General features: G+C 43.6%; 1 protein-coding gene across 2 annotated transcripts in view; it reads right to left on the reverse strand.

The window, feature by feature from the left end:
- LOC121314958 (carboxypeptidase Q-like) overlaps positions 1 to 20,929 on the reverse strand; it is a 147,101-nt gene that overhangs the window by 109,836 nt on the left and 16,336 nt on the right. For both annotated transcript variants that reach the window (XM_041248757.1, XM_041248758.1), the window contains exon 3: positions 3,338 to 3,545. In XM_041248757.1, the coding sequence (XP_041104691.1) occupies positions 3,338 to 3,545 (208 nt within the window). The remainder of the gene's footprint in view (positions 1 to 3,337; positions 3,546 to 20,929) is intronic.

The raw sequence follows: 20,929 nt of genomic DNA on the forward strand, positions 1-20,929 counted from the left end.
GGTTTGTTCAGGCATGAAAATAATATCTTTGCTCTTTGAATGGAATTTGTTTGTATGCTATAGCTTAATTGATGCCCAAGCAATGCGACTCTCTTAATGCTAGAAGCCCCGCGGCAGTCATTTTGGTTTTAAAATGTAATTTTCTCCAGTGGTGTAACACATATGGGGCTGTGCGCTCATGTACCTTTCTGTCCGGATGTATTAAATATTCTCACAAAGCATGAAACGCGGGAGTGCAGAAATAAAGGAGCTATATTACATTATACCTAAAAGCCCCGGGAGCAGTCACACTGACAACCACACAGAAAACAATTGTATTGTGATAATACAGAACAGTATTCTACTTTATTAATTTTATTTACTAGTCCGCAATGTGTTTAACTGTAATCAGATTAGTCTCTCTGCCTGAGTGAATGATTTACAGTCTATTGTTTTCAATCAGCCTTTGGAATCCCAGCTGCACTGCTTTGGTCAGTCGATTAGCAATCGGGACTTCCAAGCAGCACTGCACTGGAGTGGCTTAAGAAGAAAGGGTAGAGCCTTACCCAAAAAGATTTGCAGCTGTAATTGCTGCCAAAGGTGCTTCCACCAAATATTGAGTTCACGGGTCTGAATACTTACGCAATCAACATATTTCATTTTTTTCTCTTTAGTTTTTGCTGACATTTACTGTAACTTATCTTACCCTTAGAAGTCTTCAGTTTGAGCATTCAAGTTTTGAATAAAATATTAAGTTTAAAAAAATGTGTATGCATTACTGTGCACAATGAACGATGTGTCTGTATATATATACACACACACACACACACACACACAATACTGTGCAAAAGTTTTAGTCAGATGTGAAAAAATGCTGGAAAGTAAGAGTGCTTTAAAAAATAGTCATATTAATAGATTATATTTATCAATTAACTAAATGCAAAGTGAGTGAACAGAAGAAAAATCTAAATCAAATCAATATTTGGTGTGACCACCCTTTGCCTTCAAAACAGCATCAATTCTTCTAGGTACACTTGCACAAAGTCAGGTATTTTGTAGGCATATAGTCAGGTGTATGATTAAAGAATTATACCAAACATGTGCTAATGATCATCAATTCAATATGTAGGTTGAAACACAATCGTTAACTGAAACAGAAACAGCTGTGTAGGAGGAATAAAACTGGGTGAGGAACAGCCAAACTCAGCTAACAAGGTGAGGTTGCTGAAGACAGTTTACTGTCAAAAGTCATACACCGCGGCAAGACTGAGCACAGCAACAAGACACAAGGTAGTTATACTGCATCAACAAGGTCTCTCCCAGGCAGAAATTTCAAGGCAGACAGGGGTTTGATGTGCTGTCCAAGCTCTTTTGAAGAAGCACAAAGAAACGGGCAATGTTGAGGACCGTAGACGCAGTGGTCGGCCAAGGAAACTTACTGCAGCAGATGAAAGACACATCATGCTTACTCCCCTTCGCAATCAGAAGATGTCCAGCACTGCCATCAGCTCAGAATTGGCAGAAAACAGTGGGACCCTGGTACACCCATCTACTGTCCGGAGAAGTCCGGTCAGAAGTGGCCTTCATGGAAGACTTGCGGCCAAAAAGCCATACCTCCGACGTGGAAACAAAGCCAAGCGACTCAACTACGCAAGAAAACACAGGAACTGGGGTGCAGAAAAATGGCAGCAGGTGATCTGGACTGATGAGTCAAAATTTGAAATATCTGGCTGTAGCAGAAGGCAGTTTGTTTGCCGAAGGGCTGGACAGCGGTACACGAATGAGTGTCTGCAGACAACAGTGAAGCATGGTGGAGGTTCCTTGCAAGTTTGGGGCTGCATTTCTGCAAATGGAGTTGGGGATTTGGTCAGAATTAATGGTCTCCTCAATGCTGAGAAGTACAGGCAGATACTTATCCATCATGCAATACCATCAGGGAGGCATCTGATTGGCCGAGTCGTTAACATCAGTTAAGTTTGGATCTGGAAGTTTAAGCAGAAAGGAGCTGCTTTCTTTGGTGAATTCAGCCCAATTTGCTTTTTGGAAGTTCCAGCGAGTGGATGGACTGCTTGGAGTTCGTGTCACAAGTGCTGGGTGGAACGTGACTACTGGTCTGTGCTGCGATTTCGGAAATCTGCTCAGCACTGAGCGTTGTGGTGAAGGCATGTGGTTGTCTGTTGGGCTGAAAAACACCAAGTCCGGGTTTTTTCCAGTTTGCCACCTGGCAGAGAAGAATGTGTTGGCTTGTTTCTTATCGAACAGCAGAGTTAAACCTTGAATGGATGCCCAGTCAGCTAGGGCCTCGTCTTCCGGTGTGCTCTTTCGATAGCCCCAGTTGGTGTGTTGACAATTGAAATCACCACCATAGATGACAGGATGCGGGTAGCTTGGAAGACTGGAGAACTGGGTACTAGGTTGTTTGTAGATGTTGACAAAAGTAAAGCCTTCTATTTCAATAGTAATCCACTGTGTAGTATCTTCGTCCGGTGATTGGGCTACATGCTTTGCATTTTTGTCAAGTTTTACTAGGGTAGCCACTCCATGGTGCACATGATGGATGGCACCTATGAGGTGGTAGCCATGTATCTTGATATTGCTGTCATCTTTGGTGTGAGTCTCTTGAAGAAGGATCACTTGAGCGTTGTGCTCTGAGCCAGGTGGTTGATGACCACGCACTTGGCTCTAGTTAGGCCTTCCACATTGATTTGCAGGATACACGGACCTGCAGGTTCTTGAAAGACCCTTGGGTTATTTTCTTCTTGCCGAGTACAATTCATTGCTGGTAAGCATTGCATGGTAAGTTCGATTCGAAGAGCTTTTTGCCATCAGAGACGTTGCCCAGGGGTCACTACGAGTAAGTAGCTCTATTACCTTATACGATGAGGGTTCGACACATTCTCTGTCAGTCGTCATACATTATTGCATTTCAGTATGATTTTTCACAGGTTGGTTTGAAAGGTTAATTTTTAAGGAAGCACGAAATAACAGAATGCTTCATGACAATAACCTGCTTCAATCTTGCTCTTATTTTATATTTGCCAAAGATAAAGAAACAAGAAAAAACTTGTTCCATCTAGAGAGGACGCCATGTAGACAATGTTTAGAACTGTCCACTAAGAAAGAAGTCAAGTCAAAACTTTCCAGGGATCTCATATCATACCAAAATAACAATGTACCACATTTTACACCTTGTATGTTACTTTTTTTTATGACCCAAATTATACATATTTTTTTCTTTCTTTCTGGAAAGTCGATGTAGCTCCTGATGTACTAGAATGGCTGCGTTTTTAAACACAAAACAAACTAACCAAAAATATTAGGTACAACAGTGACACCCAACATACGAATTTGACCTTACCTGTTAATAGAAAACGGAGTAACAGATCTTATGAGCGAAGCCACTGCCCCAACCTTAGCCGCTTCTGTAGCTCCAAAAGCTCGGTACTGCACACTTTCACCATATCCGACGAATGGCTGGTTATACACAACAATCTTCCCTTTAGCCTCTTGAGCTCTTTGGTGTAACTCGTCAAATGAATGCACTACAATCACCTCCGCCGTGATTCCTGAAATAAATGAAAAGTCATCAGTCAAGGAGCATTATCTATGGGAACTTTGCCATGAAAGTTATACCATGCTGGGCTTCTATAAAACATGAAAAAAAGCAGAAAATGTTGCTGCAGTGGATATGAATTCAAAAACAGGCATGTCTACATCAACAGGCATCTTGTGAATAACGTGCTTTCTCCCTTTTTTGGCACTGCCATTCTATAAATATTCAGTACCCCAATTGACTGTGTGTCCTCCTTATTCTATGGGCCAAGGACCACCTGCTCTATCTCTGGTAGAGAGAGTGCAAACGTTTTGTGTGGGCCTACTTTATGTAATGTTAAAAGAAAGTACTGGGTGGTGTCATAAGCACAAATACAGTAGAACTTAGTTGGTGCTATTAAATAATAAGACTTCTGAAAATAACATTTGCCTTGGTGCCTACTAACATCTTTATTCTTCTACCAAAAAATATTCTGACCACTACATTTACACCAGTCACATTTCTGTTCCCTATTCAAATCCTGCAGCACAGGGTTCTTGGCATAACTGGGCTGCAGTGAGATTCAACAGATTCATCATTCAAAGATAACAGGCTAACTGCCACTGCTCTGCAAGAAAGAAAAACTACAAGCTTTACATGTCATGTATTAAAAGTGAGAAGGTTTTGTTTGTGTGTAGAATACATAGACTGTAAAACACTGTTTTAAAAAAAGCACTCAGAAGTCTATAATTTACAGCTTGTTATGAGTAACTATATTATACTTCGGGCTTCGGCTTCTGTTTTTCGTATTTTACACATTTATGGTGCTTATTTTGAGCTATTTTCGAATGTTACGTAAATCTTTTTTTGTTTTTTTCCCCAGAGCTCTTGTTTTTTATATACTGTGTGAAATTATTGTTTTCGGTTATTTTCCAAAATCCTTGGGCATTTTTTTCTGTCACAGTATGTATAGTAACTTGACAATACTTGCACACTTAAGTTGTGCTTTCTTTCCTTTGCTGTCTTCCACAACAAATCCCTTACGGTCACGGGCACATTCTTCATTCTGTTTTAAATTCTCCCTATAACTGTAATATAGCTTTAAATGTGCTGTCACTCAGTATTTGAGGTGGGTTTAAAGTATTCAGAACAAATCAATGATAGATTGTCAGGGTGACATTGTCAGACAAGTCAGGAAAGAGGGACATTGCCCAACTGCACTGGGAAATGCATTATTTTATTTTTTTTAATGTGAAAGGGGTGAAGTCAAAGTGAATATGTGTATGTATGTAGTACTCTTCTATGGAAATAGAATTTGTCAACTATTAAACCTTTCCCTCTGTCTGTTAAAATACATTTAAATCATTTTTAATTGCTCTATGGCTAAATAGCTTTTTAATGGCTTTAAAGTAACAAGACATTTTTGTGTCATGTGTCCCCTCCAAACCCCTGTGATACAAGATGGTGTCATCTCATGGGTCTCTGTAAAATAAACAGAAATTTTAAATAAAATTTCTACCTGGTCACATTGGTCAAATAACACCATCTGCATTCATGAGAAGGGAACTAGATTTGTTTAAACAAGTAGTTTTTGTTACAGTTGAAGCTTCCACACTGGTTTGAGGAAAAATAGAAAAATGTCTGCACTTGCTTATTTTCTACCGCTGTGCAGTGTTATTTTACGTACAACGACAGAGCCGAGAGCCGCTCTTCAATGTCAATTCTCGTGCAACAAGAGAGCCGAGAGCCACTCTGCAGTGTTATTTCACGTGCAACGAGAGAGCCGAGAGCCGCTCTGCAGTGTTATTTCACGTGCAACGAGAGAGCCGAGAGCCGCTCTGCAGTGTTATTTCACGTGCAACGAGAGAGCCGAGAGCCGCTCTGCAGTGTTATTTCACGTGCAACGAGAGAGCCGAGAGCCGCTCTGCAGTGTTATTTCACGTGCAACGAGAGAGCCGAGAGCCGCTCTGCAGTGTTATTTCACGTGCAACGAGAGAGCCGAGAGCCGCTCTGCAGTGTCATTTCACGTGCAACGAGAGAGCCGAGAGCCACTCTGCAGTGTCATTTCAACTCCAACTAGGCAGCCGAGAGCCGCTCTTCAGTGTCATTTCTCGTGCAACAAGAGAGCCGAGAGCCACTCTGCAGTGTCATTTCAGTCTGCAGTGTCATTTCACGTGCAACGAGAGAGCCGAGAGCCGCTCTGCAGTGTCATTTCACGTGCAACGAGAGAGCCGAGAGCCGCTCTGCAGTGTCATTTCACGTGCAACGAGAGAGCCGAGAGCCGCTCTGCAGTGTCATTTCACGTGCAACGAGAGAGCCGAGAGCCGCTCTGCAGTGTCATTTCAACTCCAACTAGACAGCCGAGAGCCGCTCTTCAGTGTCATTTCTCGTGCAACAAGAGAGCCGAGAGCCACTCTGCAGTGTCATTTCAACTCCAACTAGACAGCCGAGAGCCGCTCTTCAGTGTCATTTCACGTGCAACGAGAGAGCCGAGAGCCGCTCTGCAGTGTCATTTCACGTGCAACGAGAGAGCCGAGAGCCCCTCTGCAGTGTCATTTCACGTGCAACGAGAGAGCCGAGAGCCACTCTGCAGTGTCATTTCACGTGCAACGAGAGCCGAGAGCCGCTCTGCAGTGTCATTTCACGTGCAACGAGAGAGCCGAGAGCCGCTCTGCAGTGTCATTTCACGTGCAACGAGAGAGCCGAGAGCCGCTCTGCAGTGTCATTTCAAGTGCAACGAGAGAGCCGAGAGCCGCTCTGCAGTGTCATTTCACGTGCAACGAGAGAGCCGAGAGCCGCTCTGCAGTGTCATTTCAAGTGCAACGAGAGCCGAGAGCCGCTCTGCAGTGTCATTTCACGTGCAACGAGAGAGCCGAGAGCCACTCTGCAGTGTCATTTCAACTCCAACTAGAGAGCCGAGAGCCGCTCTGCAGTGTCATTTCACGTGCAACGAGAGAGCCGAGAGCCACTCTGCAGTGTCATTTCAACTGCAACGAGAGAGCCGAGAGCCGCTCTGCAGTGTCATTTCACGTGCAACAAGAGAGCCGAGAGCCGCTCTGCAGTGTCATTTCAACTCCAACTAGACAGCCGAGAGCCGCTCTGCAGTGTCATTTCACGTGCAACAAGAGAGCCGAGAGCCGCTCTGCAGTGTCATTTCACGTGCAACTAGAGAGCCGAGAGCCGCTCTGCAGTGTCATTTCACGTGCAACAAGAGAGCCGAGAGCCGAGAGCCGAGAGCTCTGCAGTGTCATTTCACGTGCAACGAGAGAGCCGAGAGCCGCTCTGCAGTGTCATTTCACATGCAACGAGAGAGCCGAGAGCCGCTCTGCAGTGTCATTTCACGTGCAACAAGAGAGCCGAGAGCCACTCTGCAGTGTCATTTCAACTCCAACTAGACAGCCGAGAGCCGCTCTGCAGTGTCATTTCACGTGCAACAAGAGAGCCGAGAGCCACTCTGCAGTGTCATTTCAACGTGTCATTTCAAACGAGAGAGCCGAGAGCCACTCTGCAGTGTCATTTTAAGTGCAATGAGAGCCGAGAGCCGCTCTGCAGTGTCATTTCACGTGCAACGAGAGAGCCGAGAGCCCCTCTGCAGTGTCATTTCACGTGCAACGAGAGAGCCGAGAGCCGCTCTGCAGTGTCATTTCACGTGCAACGAGAGAGCCGAGAGCCGCTCTGCAGTGTCATTTCAACTGCAACGAGAGAGCCGAGAGCCGCTCTGCAGTGTCATTTCACGTGCAACGAGAGCCGAGAGCCGCTCTGCAGTGTCATTTCACGTGCAACGAGAGAGCCGAGAGCCGCTCTGCAGTGTCATTTCACGTGCAACGAGAGAGCCGAGAGCCGCTCTGCAGTGTCATTTCACGTGCAACGAGAGAGCCGAGAGCCGCTCTGCAGTGTCATTTCAACTGCAACGAGAGAGCCGAGAGCCGCTCTGCAGTGTCATTTCAGCAACGAGAGCCGAGAGCCGCTCTGCAGTGTTATTTCACGTGCAACGAGAGAGCCGAGAGCCGCTCTGCAGTGTCATTTCAACTCCAACTAGACAGCCGAGAGCCGCTCTGCAGTGTCATTTCACGTGCAACGAGAGAGCCGAGAGCCGCTCTGCAGTGTCATTTCACGTGCAACGAGAGAGCCGAGAGCCGCTCTGCAGTGTTATTTCACGTGCAACGAGAGAGCCGAGAGCCGCTCTGCAGTGTCATTTCACGTGCAACGAGAGAGCCAAGAGCTGCTCTGCAGTGTCATTTCACATGCAACGAGAGAGCCGAGAGCCACTCTGCAGTGTCATTTTAAGTGCAATGAGAGCTGAGAGCCGCTCTGCAGTGTCATTTCACGTGCAACGAGAGAGCCGAGAGCCGCTGTGCAGTGTCATTTCACATGCAACGAGAGAGCCGAGAGCCGCTCTGCAGTGTTATTTCACGTGCAACGAGAGAGCCGAGAGCCGCTCTGCAGTGTCATTTCACGCCAACAAGAGAGAGCCGCTCTGCAGTGTCATTTCACGTGCTGCAGTGTCATTTCAGCAACGAGAGCCGAGAGCTCTGCAGTGTCATTTCAACTCCAACTAGAGAGCCGAGAGCCGCTCTGCAGTGTCATTTCACGTGCAACGAGAGAGCCGAGAGCCGCTCTGCAGTGTCATTTCACGTGCAACGAGAGAGCCGAGAGCCGCTCTGCAGTGTCATTTCACGTGCAACTAGAGAGCCGAGAGCCGCTCTGCAGTGTCATTTCACGTGCAACGAGAGAGCCGAGAGCCGCTCTGCAGTGTCATTTCAACTCCAACTAGCCCGAGAGCCGCTCTGCAGTGTCATTTCACGTGCAACGAGAGAGCCGAGAGCCGCTCTGCAGTGTCATTTCACGTGCAACGAGAGAGCCGAGAGCCGCTCTGCAGTGTCATTTCACGTGCAACGAGAGAGCCGAGAGCCGCTCTGCAGTCTTTCAGTGTCATTTCACGTGCAACGAGAGAGCCGAGAGCCACTCTGAGTGTCATTTTAAGTGCAATGAGAGCTGAGAGCCGCTCTGCAGTGTCATTTCACGTGCAACGAGAGAGCCGAGAGCCGCTCTGCAGTGTCATTTCAACTCCAACTAGACAGCCGAGAGCCGCTCTTCAGTGTCATTTCACGTGCAACGAGAGAGCCGAGAGCCGCTCTGCAGTGTCATTTCACGTGCAACGAGAGAGCCGAGAGCCGCTCTGCAGTGTCATTTCACGTGCAACGAGAGAGCCGAGAGCCGCTCTGCAGTGTCATTTCAACTCCAACTAGACAGCCGAGAGCCGCTCTGCAGTGTCATTTCACGTGCAACAAGAGAGCCGAGAGCCGCTCTGCAGTGTTATTTCACGTGCAACGAGAGAGCCGAGAGCCGCTCTGCAGTGTCATTTCAACTCCAACTAGACAGCCGAGAGCCGCTCTTCAGTGTCATTTCACGTGCAACGAGAGAGCCGAGAGCCGCTGTGCAGTGTCATTTCACGTGCAACGAGAGAGCCGAGAGCCGCTCTGCAGTGTCATTTCACGTGCAACAAGAGAGCCGAGAGCCACTCTGCAGTGTCATTTCAACTCCAACTAGACAGCCGAGAGCCGCTCTTCAGTGTCATTTCACGTGCAACGAGAGAGCCGAGAGCCGCTGTGCAGTGTCATTTCACGTGCAACGAGAGAGCCGAGAGCCCCTCTGCAGTGTCATTTCACGTGCAACGAGAGAGCCGAGAGCCGCTCTGCAGTGTCATTTCACGTGCAACGAGAGAGCCGAGAGCCGCTCTGCAGTGTCATTTCAACTCCAACTAGACAGCTGAGAGCCGCTCTTCAGTGTCATTTCTCGTGCAACAAGAGAGCCGAGAGCCACTCTGCAGTGTCATTTCAACTCCAACTAGACAGCCGAGAGCCGCTCTTCAGTGTCATTTCACGTGCAACGAGAGAGCCGAGAGCCGCTCTGCAGTGTCATTTCACGTGCAACGAGAGAGCCGAGAGCCGCTCTGCAGTGTTATTTCACGTGCAACGAGAGAGCCGAGAGCCGCTCTGCAGTGTCATTTCAACTCCAACTAGACAGCCGAGAGCCGCTCTGCAGTGTTATTTCACGTGCAACGAGAGAGCCAAGCTGCTCTGCAGTGTCATTTCACATGCAACGAGAGCCGAGAGCCACTCTGCAGTGTCATTTTAAGTGCAATGAGAGCTGAGAGCCGCTCTGCAGTGTCATTTCATGTGCAACGAGAGAGCCGCTCTGCAGTATCATTTCAACTCCAACTAGACAGCCGAGAGCCGCTCTTCAGTGTCATTTCACGTGCAACGAGAGAGCCGAGAGCCGCTCTGCAGTGTTATTTCACGTGCAACGAGAGAGCCGAGAGCCGCTCTGCAGTGTTATTTCAACTCCAACTAGACAGCCGAGAACCGCTCTGCAGTGTCATTTCTTGTGCAATGAGAGAGCCAAGCCGCTCTGCAGTGTCATTTCTCGTGCAACGAGAGAGCCAAGCCGCTCTGCAGTGTCATTTCTCGTGCAACGAGAGAGCCAAGCCGCTCTGCAGTGTCATTTCTCGTGCAACGAGAGAGCCAAGCCGCTCTGCAGTGTCATTTCACGTGCAACGAGAGAGCCGAGAGCCGCTCTGCAGTGTCATTTCACGTGCAACGAGAGAGCCGAGAGCCGCTCTGCAGTGTCATTTCACGTGCAACGAGAGAGCCAAGAGCTGCTCTGCAGTATCATTTCACGTGCAACAAGAGAGCCGAGAGCCGCTCTGCGTTTTCATTTCAACTCCAACTAGACAGCCGAGAGCCGCTCTTCAGTGTCATTTCACGTGCAACGAGAGAGCCGAGAGCCGCTGTGCAGTGTCATTTCACGTGCAACGAGAGAGCCGAGAGTCCCTCTGCAGTGTCATTTCACGTGCAACGAGAGAGCCAAGAGCCACTCTGCAGTGTCATTTCAACTCCAACTACACAGCCGAGAACCGCTCTGCAGTGTCATTTCACGTGCAACAAGAGAGCCGAGAGCCGCTCAGCAGTGTCATTTCACGTGCAACGAGAGTGCCGCTCTGCAATGTCATTTCATGTGCAATGAGAGCTCAAGGATACAACATGCCACATACCTGCAGTACAAAAGTCAGAACATGCACATAACTATAAACAGTACATGCTAGTACACATTTCATGTATTTTATATATGTTTGCAATCGGATATATTGTGCACTTACTGATCATAAAAAGCCCAAATGAGATCAAAAGATAAGCAATGCAACTGCAAAGCTTGGATACTGCTTGCAATCTACCACTATACATGTGTTTATCAGTGCAGGACTGCTAACAGCTACAGGAAGTGGTCTGACTAGCCAGGAAGGACTTCCGCAATCTGAAATGTCTTGCATGTGGTCACTTTGAAAAACTGCCAACTCAGAATAAATGGATCAGCTGTATAAAATATGTTATATCTTCAAGTTAATAAGAGATGAAGCTTCTTCACTGACTGAGAGCTCTAATATTTTACCCCTAATTGTGTCTTGTTTACATTTTAACATTTCATTTTTTGTACAGTAGATAAAGGTCAAAAGGGCTAGACTTACTAAGCTTTTACTCCAAAGTTTGTTCCGCTTTTTTTGAATATTCTTTTTTTCAGATCTACTGTTTATTAGTTTATGAAAACAGAATATACAGAATGTCATACTTGTACAACAGGAACTGTGTAATATATATACACCCCTCTAGGAGACCTGTCACCCTCTCCTCCTAGGAGTCATTGTCTATATAAAAGAAAAGAAAAACAGTAATTATACAGCTGAGTACTTGAATGTACTTATTATGATTTTTTTAAACAGACGCCAATTAAAGCAAGGGCGTATAAGAGCCTGAATCAGTCTCTACCTTTTTGTGTAGAGCATGGGTGCGCAAAGTGTGGGGCGCGCACCACTGGGGGTTTGGGGGAGGGGCTCTACAGTCAGTAAGGGGGGACATGACTGACCAAAATGTATTTATTTATTTTTTAAGGCTAGAACATATGTAATAAACACATAAATAACAGCTTATTAGTCCAAGTTATTACCTTTCAAATGAGCCGTTGACGATAACTCTAGGACTTGTAGAACAAGATAAATGACGTTTGAAACTAATTAATAATAATAATTAACACATTCATATTTTAACAGTGTTTCTCCCGGCTTTAATGTAAATCATGTATTTTTTCCAAGATTTAACCAAAAAAAAATCTGATTTAGCTTAATACATAAATGTTAACAAACACATTCTTAGGTCGGGAGGGAGATTTACCATCAGGAATCATTCTGTTTCTGTCACATATCCCCAGCACTCAGAGTGGAGATGAAGGAAGACTCTCGCTGAATCTACCTTTCCCATTACTCCCCCCTCCCGAGAAAAATAATCCGCATTTTGATGGTGTTTCCCCGCACGTGGTACCATGTTTTACATGAAGGGCTGCAATGCCAAATACCACGAGTTATCTGGGCATTGCTGTCCTTCATTGTGCTTAACCACTTGAGTGGGGTGTGGTCTGTGATGAAAAAGAAAATGAATGTCCCTGCAGGTAACATCGCAAAGAGTCAGTAGTCTATTTAATGGCCAAACACTCCTTTTTGACCAAGGAGTATGCGCTCTTTTTGCTGATATACAACATCAGGTGTTCTATTCCATCTACCATTTGGGACAAGACAGTACCCAAACCAACATCTGACACATTGGTGTGTAGGATGAATCTCTTGGTGAAATCTGATGTGATGAAAGTGGGGGTCTGGCAGAGTCTTCGCTTAATAGTATCAAACACCCCCTGGCATTCTACTGACCACTCAATCAAATTTGGTGTGCTCTTTTTGGTGAGGTCAACTAAGGGATTGACCACTGTGGCATACTCTGGGATAAAGAGGTGGTAATAACCGGCTAACCCAAGTAGCGCCCTCACCTGAGTCTTGGTTTTGGAGACTGCAGCGTCTACCAAAGCCTGGATTTTGGTGACAACAGGTTTCACCCCTCCATTCCCCATTAAAAATCCATTATATTGAGTCTCTGTTTTGGCAAACGCACATTTTCCCAAGTTAGCTGTCAGCCAGGCTACCCTTAGTGACTGAAGGATGACCGTGATCCTAGCCAAACGCCCTCGCCAGGTGGAGCTGTAAATAACCACATCATCAATATATGCTGCTGCATATTCATGGTGTGGGTGTAAGACCTGGTCCATCAGTCTCTGAAAGGCAGCGGGCGCACCATGTTGCCCAAACGGCATGGTTTTAAAATGAAACAGCCCTTGAGGGGTTGAAAATTAGGTTTTCTCTCTAGAACTGCAGGCTAAGGGGGGATCTGCCAGTATCCCTTTGTCAGGTCCAGAGTGGAGATAATCTTTGCCATTCCCAGTCTATCTAGAAGCTCGTCAACCCAAGGCATGGGGTAGGCATTGAACTTGGCAATAGCTTTTACCTTATAGAAATCAACACAGAAGTGATTGGTGCCATCCTTTTTGGCCACCATCACAATTGGACTGCACTACTCGCTCCTGGAAGGCTAAAGTTCGAGCATCGCCCATTCCTCTTTGCTACCACCACTTTGTCAATTTTCTGGAATCCAGTAAGGTCTCTCTCTACTGTGACACCTGAGGGAGAGATAATGTCATTTTCAACAAGGTTGGTTCTGCCAGGCAAGTCAGAAAAAACATCCTTGAACTCCTCAACAAGCTTATGCAGCTCTCGCTGCTGATCTGGAATCAATTGTTCCCCATCGAAATGACTTTAGTGCTAGAGGTCTCTAAACAGGGCCTAAATCATCCTCTACTTTATCTGGAGCTATAAATAAGGCCTTCCTTGCCTGCCAGTGCTTTAATAAATTTACATGATAAATTTAATGTTCATTACGGCAACTGGGCTGTCTAATTTTGTAATTCACCTTTCTTATAGCCCGAATCACTTTATGTGGCCCCTACCATTTAGCAGATGATTTCGATTCTGATGAGGGAAGCAGCAGCATTACATTGTCTCCTGGTCGAAAGGTTCGAATTAGTGCATTTTCTTAGTAGGATCTCTTAGTAGGAGTACATGTTGCACTACATTTTTGGACGAGCCTTTGTTCTCCTCCCACTACTCTCTCAACAGATCGAGGATGCCGCGAGGCTGTTGGCCGTACAAGAGCTCGAAGGGTAAAACCCTGTCAAGCTCTGCGGCACCTCTCACTGCAAAAGGGAGACAGGGAAGAAGCAATGCCCAATGTTTTTGCTCTTGAATCACAAAACGTCTCAGCATCTGCTTTAAGGTCTGATTAAAGCATTCCACCAAACCATCCATCTATGGATGATAAACAGATGTCCTGATGGGATGTATTCTTTATATTTTATACACTTGCTATAACATATTAGCCGAAAGTTGGTTCCATGAACAATCAAAATCTCCTTTGGAATCCCTACTCTAGCCATAATCTGCACTAGCGGACCTCAATGGAACTGCTTCCGGGTATCACGTTGCATAATCTACCACCAATATATGTGTACAGCCGGAATTAGAAGGTAGTAAAAGGGCCCACTATGTCCACTGCAATACGTTCAAAGGGGGTGGAAATAATTGGCAGTGGGACCAATAGGCCGGGACGCACTCAACCCAGCACCACTCGACTCATATTGCGACACATCAGTATGAAGTCCTACCCAATAAAATCAAGCCAACATTAGTTCCCTTGTTTTGTCAGCTATGAGGTGTCCTGCAAGCCATGAGTATACCTGTCCGGACGGAGACTAGGGAGTCTTCAAAGTCCTCACCTCACCTTGGTCAAATCACATAACCTTTGATTTTTGTCCGTTTTTGATAGCTTGTAGCCTAGACCATTATTTATATATATATATATATATATATATATATATATATATATATATATATATATATATATATATATATATATAGCCTGCAAGTTTCATTTTGTGCCTGCCACTGGTTGAATGCAAAGTGTCAGGTGGACTTCTAAGTGAAGCGATGGCACACAATACAATTAAACAAAAATATTTATTTGCAATCGAGTATACTCTCCTCTCCTGTTAAATTGAAGCTATAGTGAACTGGTGCAGCTGTAACAGCTATTAACATATTAATGAATTAACCAATGTGCCCTATTTACACAATTAGCTAAAACAAACAAATACAGTTGAATTAAATATAACTCAATACTGAATTGTGAACGTTTAATTTTGTCCCCACCAGTGGTACTTCTGTCAGTGGTACTTATTGTTTGGTATTTTAAGTGATGCTTCTCCAGGAGCTGTAATTACCACTGTTCAAGTCAAATGAATCACCGAGCCTTGAAATAAATCGTATTGTTAGAAGTGGTAGAAAAGCAGATATTTCATTTTCAGGTCTCTGTCCTTATATTTCTGCATGCAACACAATTTACCACTCGCCTATGCTTAAGTTGCCCTTTTCCTTCATAGCCACTCTGTCTAGGCTTTTCATGCTTTGGCCATCTCCTTGTCTCTCAGGGTGTATGTCCTTCCTGTTGCAGTTGTTGGCTCCACTGATGTCAGCACATATCCCCCATGTCTACAATAAATTGATCTGGACTGCATGTGAAACAGAATGATCGTGCTGGTCCATTCGGGTGTAGGAAGTTAATTTCAGCCTCCCGTTTCTTCTGGTCAGCAGACACCACCAGCCCAAGCCACCAGTGACTGTCATACTGAACAGTAACATATCCTTTCACAAGGTCAACGACATCCTCTTCGACTGCGATTGATTCTTCTTTTTGTTTTGTTCACTGGGAGAACTCTCGTACAAGGACTTTTGCTTTGGAAACTGGTTGAAAGTGGAGATACCATGTGCCAGGCACAGTTCTTACCTTGAGGAATCATTGCTCCAGAAAATCTTGCTCAGCTTACCATTGTGCTATCGTGAAGTATTCTACTTCAAGAGCTGGAATGTTGTCTTTTGCAAACCTGTACAATTGGTGTGGAGTCTGGATCTGATCATGGTATGGATGCTACAAACTGGCTTTTGTTGCCATTTGTTTAATGGTTCCTCCTACACCATCACAGGGTCTTTTGTCATGGGAAGTTGCAAAGAAGTTCCACTTTGTTTCTCCGCCAAAATTTTCCAAGTGCTAGCAAATGTTGAGAATGTTTTACAGTCTAATATTGTCCTGCTCACCCGTTACAGAAGTAATAGACTTTTCTCGGGCGCCTCCCAAATTTGTTCTCCCAAGAGCCGCAAAAGATGCTTTTGAAAAAGATAAACAGCGACTGTGTCATGAGTCATGCATTCTAATATTGCAACATACAAGATGTGCTCAGAATTCCCATCTTTGTTTTGCCAATAGCAAACAAAAGAATGTATGGTTGCTTAAGAGTTGTTCCAATGGTGTGATTGTGCTTCATCCTGCAAGTTTTCTGCAAAATCACCAACAACTAGGAATTCATTTTCTTGAAGTTCATCCCTCAGCTGTTGATAATATGTCTTTGGGATGAAATCATGTCGATGAAGACATGGAGATGGCTTGTGAAACAGGTTCACTGATTGTCTGAAGGGTGGATCTGTCAGTTTTAGTCCTCTTCCGATACTCCACTGCATCCACCAGGCTATCTTGAAAGAGTTTTTTTTAAATGACTCTTGAAATCTTCAAGTGATGGACAATTTTCACACTTTCCTAAGTGGCAATCGATGTTAGGTGGGGAACACATGACAGAAGATAAACAATGCCGATAGTGACTCAAAGGCATTTCTGTACTGGCACTCAGTCGTGGAAGCTTAGAACAAATGAACATCTGCTTTACATTCTGGTGTGTTGTGCAGACACACACAGCATGTGTACCGCCACTGCCTGCCAATACACTCCTTTGGTTTCAGCTCTGCAAATCTGGAGAAGCCAAACGACGCCAGGATGCTGTAATTTGCAGAAATGATAGGCCTCTGAAAGATTGCAGAGAACAAGTCGTTTTTGTTGGTGATCCCTCCTTCCTGACTTTATTGTAAACAAACAAAATCTTTCTTTCAACCATGAGTCGACTAACATCTTCCCTCTTGTAGAACAAGTTAGCATTAGCATGTTAGCATTCTCCCCCCCAATTTTTGGATTTGGATCTGATAGGCATCCCTTCTCTTCCTGTAAAGCCCTGGCTGTCTTGGACGTGTGTTAGGTAGCACCAAACTCAAACAGTCCCCCATATAGCCCAAGACATTGGGACAGCTGTCAAAATATGAACTTGTTGACTTTGCCTGATATTTGAATTACATTTTTCCTTCAGCTGGGCCATCATCTCTTGACATGCCTGAGTGTTCCACAGTCTTCCACTTCGTTTGTGGGAAAACCTTTCTTGGCTTTCTCTTCATTGCTTCTCCTACCTTATTTACCTTCTGAGCTGCACATACCTTTTATGATAATTTCCTTCTCTTCAGTGGAGATTCTTGTATTGCCTCCAAGGCCTTGTTTATCTGTAAAATCGCATGTTCCTTTTCAGCTTTGAAAATTGCGTTGTTTTCAGATTGTTTGTCTTGAACAGCATGAGGGCTGGATTCTCTTGGGGTCACTTTGTGTTGAAGAAAAGAAGAATGATTCTATTGGAATGACCCAGCTTCATGAATTACAGGTAATAAACTGGGAACATTATCTGAAGCAAAATGTCTCTTCCTAAAACCAGTTTGATCGGGGTGAACAAGTCTGTCCATAAACTTTTCAAGACGCATAGCTAAAACTCTGGAAAATAATTTAACATCCGAATCATTCAAATAAATAAGAAATTAGAGCACTCAGTGGGCAATTAGCCCTTTTTTGAAAGTAGGCAGATCATAACAGTTTTGAGGTCACGATGAAATGCACTTTTTTCAATTGCTGAGTGCAATGCTTGAAGCAAAATTGGTCCTAATAAATCCCAAATTCCTAGTAATAATTCCGGGGGAATACCATCTCTGCCGGGCCCTTTGCCTTTCTTTACACTTTAAAGTGCAGTTTTTAAATCATCAAGAGAGATGGGTTTTCCTAATTATGTAGCTGCTTCAATGTATAATTTAAGAAGATCTAGGCTCTGTAAACAGGAGTAAGCCTGTGTCTAGGGAGGAAGTAGAGCTATAGAAGTCACAGTAAAAAATACGAAAGGCTGCACTCATTTCTTTGGAGGCAAAGACCATGCTATGAACAACCACAGGAAAGGACTTTTTTGAAGAAAGTAACTGGGATTACATCGTAAATGAGGCCCCCTGTATGAATGAAATACAGTGGTACAATATAGTGTAGTATGTTTTTTCTGTTTCAAGTAGTAAAAAGCATGTTAAACCAATTCTCAGTGCAGCTGGAAAAACTGGCCATGAATATTGTAGTCTTTCTGTAAAATGGCTAGAGGAGAGTCTGAAAGTCATCTTTACAGGTTTTTTTTTTTTTTTCAGCTAATATACAGCAATTCACAGAAAAGGACTGAGGTAGATCAAACTGTGTGTGGGTGTTTCCTCTGAAACAGAACATTTTTGGCTGTGGTGTGCATCTGTGGTGCACATTCTACATGGTTCCCGCTAGCATCTTCACAGAACCTTTACACATTTACCAAGGTAACAGTGCAGGAAAGTGTTATAAAGTCTAGTAATGTAAACAGTGGTAATGTGTGGCTGGTAAGAAAAGTGGTAAACTGTTGTAAACCATTACAAATGCAAAGGGGAAACATCAGTAAATTGACTTATATTAGAACAAATTTGGAAACTTAACAAGCAGGATCATTTCATCCAATCACCCACAAGCTTTTACATAAATAAGTCTTGCTTAAGCAAAAAACTTTAGGCCGGAAGTCACTGACATTACTTGAAATACTGCATCAAGAAACCTGTAAGAAATATGTTTTTTTTTTTTTTTTTTTTTACAAAAATAGCAGCGTCCTTTAAAGCACAAAGCAATCTCCCTCCAAACAGGTCAGAGAGCTCTGCACATCTTACTGAAATGAAATGAAATTTTAAGTGTAGGAAAAAAAAAAAAAAAGCAGCAGTTTGAACTCTGAATAAACTGCTAAACCAGATGGTCTTCTGACGATAACTTGCAGCCTGGAGAAGGCACACTAAGATTTAATTTTGATTCCAGCTTTGATACCAGACAGTGATCATGTGGAAAGACTTTCAATGATCTGCAACGCGGAAGACAAAAGCCGCATTCAAACTGAAAACAAGTTGAAAACTTTGAGAAAAGATGTAAGTCAGTATTAGAATGGTATGCCAGGATTGAAAATGCTAGTTGAATATTTTTTGTAAAACCCTCAAAGTTAGGTTTTCACTATCTTCGATACTGCTTAGCTTAACCTCACTCCACAACATCTTGTCACTGTTTCAATGTTTCGAATGCCTCATATCCACTGCCTGACACCACATGCTTCGGATGCCCACAGCTGACTGCTGAAATCAAAGGAGCGTTTCAGTGCTTTTTTCCAAACCTGGACAACCTCGGAAACTGTAGTCGCTGTCAAAGGTCACTGGAGCATTGTATTGTGTTTTGTTTTAAAGAAACCGGCAGTAACACTGCATTTAGAAAAAAGCAGTCCAAGCTGAAATTGAAAGAGTGTTCATTGCTATTACTTATTTGTGTGTGACAAAATGCATATATAATAAGTGTTTCTCGCTTATTATCTATGAATTCAAAAATGAATAAAACACCTTAAAACAGCTTGATTGAAATCATGCTGTAAGAACATTTGCGATTCAATACATGTTTATTAAACATAAGAACATAAGAAAGTTTACAAACGAGAGGAGGCCATTCGGCCCATCTTGCTCGTTTGGTTGTTAGTAGCTTATTGATCCCAAAATCTCATCAAGCAGCTTCTTGAAGGATCCCAGGGAGTCAGCTTCAACAACATTACTGGGGAGTTGATTCCAGACCCTCACAATTCTCTGTGTAAAAAAGTGCCTCCTATTTTCTGTTCTGAATGCCCCTTTGTCTAATCTCCATTTGTGACCCCTGGTCCTTGTTTCTTTTTTCAGGCTGAAAAAGTCCCTTGGGTCGACACTGTCAATACCTTTTAGAATTTTGAATGCTTGAATTAGGTCGCCACGTAGTCTTCTTTGTTCAAGACTGAACAGATTCAATTCTTTTAGCCTGTCTGCATATGACATGCCTTTTAAGCCCGGAATAATTCTGGTCGCTCTTCTTTGCACTCTTTCTAGAGCAGCAATATCTTTTTTATAGCGAGGTGACCAGAACTGCACACAATATTCAAGATGAGGTCTTACTAGTGCATTGTACAGTTTTAACATTACTTCCCTTGATTTAAATTCAACACTTTTCACAATGTATCCGAGCATCTTGTTAGCCTTTTTTATAGCTTCCCCACATTGTCTAGATGAAGACATTTCTGAGTCAACAAAAACTCCTAGGTCTTTTTCATAGATTCCTTCTCCAATTTCAGTATCTCCCATATGATATTTATAATGTACATTTTTATTTCCTGCATGCAATACCTTACACTTTTCTCTATTAAATGTCATTTGCCATGTGTCTGCCCAGTTCTGAATCTTGTCTAGATCATTTTGAATGACCTTTGCTGCTGCAACAGTGTTTGCCACTCCTCCTACTTTTGTGTCGTCTGCAAATTTAACAAGTTTGCTTACTATACCAGAATCTAAACCATTAATGTACATTAGGAATAGCAGAGGACCTAATACTGATCCCTGTGGTACACCGCTGGTTACCACACTCCATTCTGAGGTTTTTCCTCTAATCAGTACTTTCTGTTTTCTACATGTTAACCACTCCCTAATCTTTTGTGCGGGACTTTGTCAAAAGCTTTCTGGAAATCTAAATAAACCATGTCATATGCTTTGCAATTATCCATTATCGATGTTGCATCCTCAAAAAAATCAAGCAAGTTAGTCTCATCTCATTTTAAATAACCCAAACTCTAGTACAAGCAGGGAATGCATTCTTAAGTATGCACTACTTTGACATAAACTGTTAAATGCATGTCTGATTTGTACAACAAATACATTTAACCAGAGGTTCATAACAAAAAAAAAGAATCTGGTTAAGAAGGAGAACAGCCAAACAAAGAGGTTTTGTTGTTGTGTTTATCATGAATAAGTGAATCAAGCAATATCATGAATGAAGCAATGCAACTTCAAAATTTTGTCTTGTGTGCCATACCAGGATGAACCAGTGAATACAATAAAGCTTAAGAAAAAAACAATAAAGATTCAGTCACTGTGAGCTTGTTGTTTACCACATATTAACGTAAACAGTGGGTAAAAGAGTTATCATAAAAAAAACAAACAAACAAACAAACAAACAACAACAACAATAGTAGCAATTTCCCTGTCTATTTCTTCTTTACACGCACATCCTGGCTATGTGATAACATACTTCCTTTGTAGCCAGTTTGCCTACAATGAGCATGCGATACAAAACCTGACAAGACAGTCACATTCAGCTTCTTGGGTAAGCAGTGTAAACCATACCTGGGGTCAATTACATTTGAAATTGTGTAATCTGTAATTAATTGCAATTACAATGCAATTGTAAT

This window comes from Polyodon spathula, chromosome 4 (assembly GCF_017654505.1).
Source record: "Polyodon spathula isolate WHYD16114869_AA chromosome 4, ASM1765450v1, whole genome shotgun sequence".
NCBI classification, from domain to species: Eukaryota; Metazoa; Chordata; class Actinopteri; order Acipenseriformes; family Polyodontidae; genus Polyodon; species Polyodon spathula.